Genomic DNA, 8,042 nt, shown 5'->3' with positions numbered 1-8,042 from the left:
CAAAAATAGATTTAAAATAATACAAATAAAAATACAATATGAACACATAATAAGTAATATTATTGCGATGAAATATAAAATAATATGAATAAATAATAAAATATAATGCAAATATATGAATATTTTGATATTTTATATAAATATACATTGTTATTTAAGTTTTAATTGAGTTGTATTACTTTTAATCGGGTTCTCAACTTGGTTAGGGAAACTAATATAAGTTATATTGTTTGAGGATTTTTTAGTTTTTTTATTAAAAAATTAATCAAAATATGCATATGTAGATATTTTAACTTGAACTTGTTGTATTAGTAAAACTTTCAATTTATCACTTATACTTCCATCGATGGCATATATTTATACTATTAATAAAATTTTAATTAAGTTGATGCTATGAATACAATGATATTTGAACTCAGATTAATTGTATTAGTAAAATTTTAAATTTACCACTCAATCATAACTTTATTTTATTATGTTTTTTATATATTTTTATTTCGGTATGTACAATTTATTATTTCCATCACTTGTATATATATATATTAATAATGTTGTTAATTGAGTTGGTGTCACAAATTAATTCGACACCAATTTACAATTGAAGACAACATCTTGATAAACAAATATAGTGCATTTAATTAGTATTGTTAATATGATGCATTTATGTGTTTAAATTCGTTTTACTCACAAATTAATTTAATTTTTATTTTAATATTGTGTATATTTCATATGTTATTGATTAATTTCAAACCATATTGTATTTTATTTTTAAACATACATCTGTTTCTAAATTTGTAGTTTCCATATGTGTAGCGTGTGATAAAATTTTTAATATTAATAATGTATTTAATTGAATTGGTGTTACAAGATAACTCAACATTGACGACAACACAATGTTAAAAATTTAATCTAATTTCCTTAATTTTAATATCATACATATTTAATGTGTAAGTGTTACTACTTAGTTTCAAGCCATATATGTAATTATTTATATTACGTTACTTTCCAACACACATTTATGTTTTATATTTGTGGTTTCTACATGCATACAAGTATGATAAGATTTCTAATAAAATGTTGAACACGAGCAATGTGTTTTTAGGCTTCAGAGTTTCTTCCTGCACCTAACAAGTCCCTGTTATAATGCTTGGATAAATTACACTAGTAGTTATCTAATTGTTAATATTCTTTTTGTCACCCAACTACAAAAAGTTATTAAATGGTCACCTAACTATTTAATTTGTCTTTTTTGGTTATCAATTGGCTAATTGTGGTAAATTTTAAAATCGAAATAATAACTTGAACCCTCAATATTTATAAATTATGTCAATTTAGTCTTGATTCTAAAAAACTTAGCCTTCAATATTTAGCATTGTGTAATGTAATCTTTTTACAGTTTTACCCTCAATATTTTTAATTTATTTCTTTCAACAATATATTATTATTTAAAATACATTAATTTTAAAATTTGATAATGCCTATTAATGGTTTTTTAATGGGCTTGTAATTTGCTAAATAGATAAAACTTTACCTAAGTTTATTTTAGTGTTATTGACAACATTTAATGTCAATAAATTTTATGCTTTTTAAGTTAAATTTGGTATTCAATATTTTAAAAGAGTTGAATTTAATTATTAACATTTTAAAAGAGTTCAATTGATATTTTTAACGAAAACATTGATTAAAATGTTAAATTTTTAAACATAACAATTCACATTTATATTTCCTATTTCCTTTTGAATTTTTATAAGCTCTATTTATTTATTTATTTATTTTAAATAATTTTATAAATTTTAAATTATTTGTTAACATAATATATAAAATAAATAGTGTAATATCTAATATAAAATACTCATAAACTGCCACACAAATTGCTATACCATCTTTAAAAATTAAATGTTTTGGTCAGTATAAAAAAAGATATTTCACTATTTTTCAATGATGAATGGGCGAACTTAAAAAAAAAAAAAAAGTCTAACTTCGTGAAAATATAAATGTTGAGGTGTAAAGGGTAAATTCATGATTGTATCTTTTATTTTAATTCCATAGAAGGTTAAGTTTCGAGAGGGGTCGAGATTTCATTGGTGAAAGTCGCACTAGTCATTCGAAAAAATCTAGAAATCAAAATAGAAGGAGAAGAGAGAGCTGATAGAGATCGGATCAGAGATGTCATCACACAATAACAATTCAACTTCGGCCAACGATCCCAGACAACCGTCGGCGGCAAAGCCATACGTGGCGCAGCCTGTTTCGCCGCAAGATCTCCCTGTCGATTATTCCGGTTTTATCGCCGTGATTTTCGGGATTGCAGGCGTCATGTTCAGGGTTCTTCCTCTACCTCTCGATTTGTCTTCTGTTCTTGAATTTGATTTCTCTCGTTTAATTTCTTTAAATTTTCAGATCTGAATTTCATCTTATTTATTTTTGCAGTACAAGCTGAGCTCGTGGCTAGCGATCATATTCTGCGCCCAATCACTGGCGAACATGAAGAACGTTGAGAACGATCTCAAGCAGATCTCTATGGCTATGATGTTAGTTCTTTTCCTCTTTTGTTCATTTATTTGTTCATTTATTATTAAATTGCCGTTTCGTCTGTATTCGAAATATTAACAATGGCAATTATGGTAGTATTGGTTTTTTTGGTTAGATTTAGGGTTTCTACTTAGGAGTTCTAATGGATCCGAAAATAATTGGATTATAAGATATATATATATATATATATTTAAAACGCTTTATTTCAACTGAATTTATATTCGTTAAATTGGCAAATCTTAGTTATTTCTACATTTTGATCCGCAAAATGCACGCATTGTCGAATTAGACTATCCTTGAATTGCTACTGTTTGTTGACTTCAACAAACATTGTCTGAAGCATAAAATATCCATTGATGAAGTCTGAGGTGATAGGGCAAGACTTTCCTTTAAGAAAAGCATGCCGGGTAACTAAGTGAGATAGATTTTGAGCAAAAAGAACTAAGTGAGATACGGTGCCAGTTCAAGGTTTTCGCATGCTGCCATTCAAGGTTGTTTCAACCAGACTGGACTGGCTGAGGTACCTGTCTGGAGAAGGGCATTGGACTGGTTGACTCAGGAACCGGTTGGACTGGGCAAAAACCGGTTAAACCGGATTTTTAATATATTTTTAGTTTTATGACTTTTTTAATGATTTATTTAATTGAATTAGATGGACCAGTCAGACCATCTAACCGGTGGCTTGATTGATTCGACCACCGATCTAGTTCTGATAACCTTCTGCCATTCCAACTAAGAAAATGGGTTATGTCTAGAAAATGAAAGAGAGCAGTAACTGTTCTAATCTATGCCAATAAGAGGACGGTAGCTGTTCTGATCTATGCCAATTTCCTCCACACGCTGATATTCCTTTAACTTAGTTCTTGTTGTTGGATGGATTGCTTTTTATCTGGACATTCTTCTAGTAATCCCACAGTAATTTATTTTGGGGTCTGGTTTAGTTTGTTGAGCAGATCATTGGTAATCTATGCGGATTTCCTTCAAATACTGACATTCTTCTAACTCAGTTCTGGTTGATTGATTGGTTGCTTTTTATCTGGACTTCATTCAAGTAATGTTACATTATTTTAGTTAGGATCAGATCCTTTTGATCCATGCAATTTCCTTGAAACATTGACGTCCCTTGAACTCAGTTCTTGTTCTTGGATTGGTTTCTTCTTTTAATTAAGATTTACTTGAAGTAATGCTACATTATTTTATCTAGGGTCCTGTTTACTTAGTTGAGACGACCATTTTTGTTCCATGTCAATTTCCTCGAAACAATTGACATTTTCTCAACTCAGTTTCTGTCCTTGGATTGGTTGCTTTTAATATGAAATACATTATTCTATTTAGGGTTAGGTTTACTTTGTTCTGCAGATCACTTGAACTCTACTGGCTTTTCTGTTGGTTCCTCTCAAAATCTCGCGTGACCTCTAATTGAATTGGATAATCCTTCTTTGAACTTTTACGAGTATCATAGTTTCTTAGAGAGCTTCTCAACTTAATTTATGCACAGTTTTCTGCTCCCTTGTTCAGTGTTTAGGCAGATTTTTCTATGGAAAACACCAATTTTCCTTAATAATTTCCTTCTCTTGCTACAGTACTTTTATAACTAGCTCAGAGATCTTAGAGAAATTTTCGACTTGATGTTATCTGTACCATTTGTTAAAAGTTTGTGGAGATAAAAGTTTGTGGAGATGGATTTTGCTAATCAAATATGTTTCTCATTCCAGGCAGCGTTTTCATTTATTTCCCTGTTATGTATGGAATATTTTTGCTATCTCACTTTAATATATATGATGGTTCAACCTTATTGTGTATATGTTACTGATTCGATTCTGTCTTGAAATCAGGTTTGCTATCATGGGATTAGTTACAAACTATTTCGGACCAGCTCGACCAGGAAAACAGAGTTAAAGATAACTCCAATGATGTAGTTAAGTTTCTAATTTCATTTTGCACGATGATATCAGATCATGAAGTTTAGATTAAATTGTGACCTTATTGAAGAACAATTTTGTCGGATGATTATATTCTATATGACTAATTGGTTTATATTTATAAAAATGAAAATCCCTTCTTTTAGAGCCGCTCACAATCTGCTGTGAGAATTACTTTGTAATATATTATTCTGACTATTTTTTCTTGAAGTATGCATGTCTGATACTTGTATCCTATCAGGATATGACCTCCAAGAAGCTTCTAGACTTGGAAAAATTTAATCATTCTTGTATTCAACACATTCAATTCGAATAACATTGCTAAGGGTGCTCTTGCTTGGCAGAAATTAGCACTTTTTCCTTTATTAGGACAGTTTGGTTTATTTCGCGAAGATTAACTAACGAAAGGAAAGTAAGGGTTGTAAGAGCCCAAATTTGCTTGGGCCCAAAACCATTAACCAGCCCAAACTAAAAGCCCAAATATATCACCAGTCCAGAGTCCAAAACACAATTCCAAATTTTTGCAAACCCAAAACTAAAAAAAAAAAAGATAACAAGCCCATGCACCTAAACTTTTGTACAGAAGCCTAAACCCTAATGTGTGCTGCACCTATGCTCTCCTCGGCCACGTCGCCCGTACCTCATCCCGAGGCGCCTCGTCCCAAGGCTCGTCTGTAAGTTTACACCGAAATGGAAGAAGAAACCCTTCTTTCCTCCGTTGACTAAGCGCCGGCCCTGCAAAAAAATGAAAAAGAGAGACAGAAACAAGGATAATAAAAATAATAGCAGAAACAAGATCATGAACAGCACCACTAGTGAAATAAACAGTAAAATAGGACGTTTTATTCGGCTATAAAAGCCAGAAAGATCAATGTATTCTCTCTCTACATACAGACGATTAAGCAATAAAAGAGAAAAACAATAAGGTTGATTACACATCTTGTTCTCTTTTCGATTTTCAAATTTTCTTTTTTTACTTTCATTTTTATTTTTATTATTATTATTTTTTATTTTCATTTCTTATCATAAATCTATTTTAAATCAAAACAAAAGGGAGTGAAAACTCACCGACATCGTCCCGTGACCGCTTCGTCGGAGGGCTTCTCGTGCCGTTCTCTTCGCGCTTTCGAGGATTGGGAGCTTTTTGGCTTTCGAACACGCCTTGAAACGGAGCTCAATACCCACCCTCGCGCACCGTTGGCCGCCGGATATGGCGATGGTACGATGGACGGCGATTTGGGTGTCCCCCTGGCCGGCCATAGAGAGAAGGGGGAGAGAGTAAAAGGGAATATCAGTTTTTTTTTTTTTTGAAAGGAGGCTGCAAACGAAGTTTTTTTAAAAAAATGGGGGTTAAGTGCAGCCCTGGGAACGGCGCCGTTTGGGTGGGAGTCCAAGTGCCAAAACGGCACCGTTCTTATTTATTTATTTCAATTTGCCCCTCTAATTTCATTTAATTCGCAATTAACCCCTTTTTTTTATTTATTTAAATTCTTTTTATATGTTTCGTTTATCTATTCATTTGGTGTATTTGTGCATTATTATTCTGTCCAGTTGCTTGTTCGCCAACTTATTTATTTATACACCGTTCGTCTATTTATTTATTTATTTATTCTCAAATCCCCATATTTGTTTATTTATTATTATTTCATCCCCATATTTGTTTATTTATTATTATTTCACTTCTCATAATTCTCTATTTTCCTCCATCGGTCATTTATTTGGTTTATGTCTTTCTCATTATTATTATTGTTATTAGTATTATTTTTATTTTATTCATTAGTCTACTTGGTTATCTATTCATTTGCTTATTATTATTATTATTATTATTATTATTATTATTATTAAATTGTCTTGCGAAATAGATATTCAAACTTGCTTTTACTAATTGTACATTAAATTCGTTTATTTATCTATCTTATATTTCCATACATTAATTAATAACCTTTATATGTTATTTAACTTAGTTATATATACCGTTTGTTATAAAACCTATTTTACATACTAGCTATTTTGAAAATTTTTACTATTTTATGTATTGCTCGTTTTAAGTTTTATAATATTCATTTTGAACCGTTTTAATACATATTACATTGAATTATTTTATATATTACTTTACCTTATTTCGTTTATTTATTTTACTCCTTTTATATATCGTTTAGAGTCGCCACTAATCCTTTTTGTTTAGGTGTGATAGGGTCACCTTGTGATCGATCATTTTAATAAAGCATTTCGATTTATTAAAACAACGTTTTTGGTCTACGAAAAACTAGAAAATGAATTCGGGAGTCAGTTACGTGCGAGGAAGGATTAATACCCTCGCAACGCCCAAAATTGGTACCGTATTGATCAATTTACGTCCTAATGTTGAAGCTTTGAAAAAGAGTTTAAAATACAATTCCTTTAAAACGTTTCGATAACTTGAATTGGATATTGAGATTCTCTTGCTTAGAAGGAATAAAATATTACGTCCAGCACAATTGGATACAATATTTCGAACCCTTGACACAAGATCATCTCAGGATTTTTCAAAACACATGCACTTAAAACTTTTAAAAAGGATATTTGACTATTCGGCCCAAACGGTAAACCGAAACCCAGTACGATTGGGCACGATTTATCGAATTTTCAAATACGAAACATTACCACATTTTAAATTGAGAAAACATGGATGGAATTTCAAAAGGATATTCTGTATTTTAGTCGAATGAAAAATTGAAACCCAGCACGATTGGGCACGACCTCCCAAACTTCCAAGCACGAAATATTACCTCGTTTTATTTTAAGAAAGCGTGGATGAAATTTTAAAAAAGGATATTCCATATTTTAGTCGAGTGGAAAATTGAAGCCCAGCACAATTGGGCACGACTTCCCAAACTTCCAAACACGAAATATTGCCTCGTTTTATGTTAAGAAAACGCGGATGAATTTTTAAAAAAAAAGGATATTCTATATTTAGTCGAATGAATAAAACGAAACTCAGCACGATTAGGCACGATCTCTCAAACTCCCCAAATATGAAATATTGCCTCCTTTTAATTCTTTAAAAAGTATGGACGAAATTTCCAAAGGATATTCCGTATTTTAGCCGAATGGAAAATTGAAGCCCAGCACGATTGGGCACGACCTCCCAAACTTCCCAACACGAAATATTACCTTATGCTGAGAGGGTTTGTTTTGAAACACGAATGGTTATATAAGCGGTGGAGTATATTTATAAGATTTATTTGAAAATGGAAAAAAATAAAATGAAAAATTTGAAACAAACAATTAATATCATAGCTCACCTTTCATCGATTGTAATGAAAAAAGTACAAATATAAAAATTAAAATGCATAAAACAACAATAAGCAAGCAGGCAATGTATAAATATTTATGCACAAATATAAAATTTATTATATAAATAAATTTCAAAACAAAGATTATAAGCTAAAATTTAACATAAATGCAATACAAAACAATTTACACCTAAAATTAGTAAGAATATGACATCAATTATGTACAAAAAAAATTGCAACGTATACTCAAAGCCAAATTTTAAGCAAATAATATGCATACCAGACGGGATAAATGAATTATTAGTACCATCAA

At 30.7% G+C, this 8,042-nt stretch overlaps 2 protein-coding genes across 2 annotated transcripts; one reads left to right on the top strand and one right to left on the bottom strand.

Moving 5' to 3' along the window:
* Nucleotides 1-1,958: 1,958 nt before the first annotated feature.
* On the top strand, nt 1,959-4,612 carry LOC108479159 (protein Asterix). Its single transcript, XM_017781592.2, has 3 exons — nt 1,959-2,325; nt 2,431-2,531; nt 4,368-4,612. The coding sequence occupies exons 1-3, from the start codon at nt 2,167-2,169 to the stop codon at nt 4,429-4,431; spliced, it is 324 nt and encodes a 107-aa protein (XP_017637081.1). The 5' UTR covers nt 1,959-2,166; the 3' UTR covers nt 4,432-4,612.
* A 179-nt stretch (nt 4,613-4,791) lies between these two features.
* LOC108479158 (uncharacterized) lies at nt 4,792-5,804 on the bottom strand. Its single transcript, XM_017781591.2, has 2 exons — nt 5,523-5,804; nt 4,792-5,189 (listed from the first exon to the last, which is right to left on the bottom strand). Exons 1-2 carry the CDS (start codon nt 5,712-5,714, stop codon nt 5,049-5,051), a joined length of 333 nt encoding a protein of 110 aa, XP_017637080.1. The 5' UTR covers nt 5,715-5,804; the 3' UTR covers nt 4,792-5,048.
* Between the last annotated feature and the right edge of the window lie 2,238 nt (nt 5,805-8,042).

This window comes from Gossypium arboreum, chromosome 12 (genome assembly GCF_025698485.1).
Source record: "Gossypium arboreum isolate Shixiya-1 chromosome 12, ASM2569848v2, whole genome shotgun sequence".
NCBI classification, from domain to species: domain Eukaryota; kingdom Viridiplantae; phylum Streptophyta; class Magnoliopsida; order Malvales; family Malvaceae; genus Gossypium; species Gossypium arboreum.
Note: the sequence above shows the minus strand (reverse complement) of the source record. Positions and strands in the feature narration are given on the sequence as shown.

Coding starts and splice junctions, on each gene's coding strand:
- LOC108479159 (XM_017781592.2), top strand. CDS start 2,167: ATGTCATCACACAATAACAATTCAACTTCGGCCAACGATCCCAGACAA. Junction 2,326..2,430: donor TTGCAGGCGTCATGTTCAGG/GTTCTTCCTCTA, acceptor TTATTTTTGCAG/TACAAGCTGAGCTCGTGGCT. Junction 2,532..4,367: donor CAGATCTCTATGGCTATGAT/GTTAGTTCTTTT, acceptor TCTTGAAATCAG/GTTTGCTATCATGGGATTAG.
- LOC108479158 (XM_017781591.2), bottom strand. CDS start 5,714: ATGGCCGGCCAGGGGGACACCCAAATCGCCGTCCATCGTACCATCGCC. Junction 5,190..5,522: donor GCGGTCACGGGACGATGTCG/GTGAGTTTTCAC, acceptor ATTTTTTTGCAG/GGCCGGCGCTTAGTCAACGG.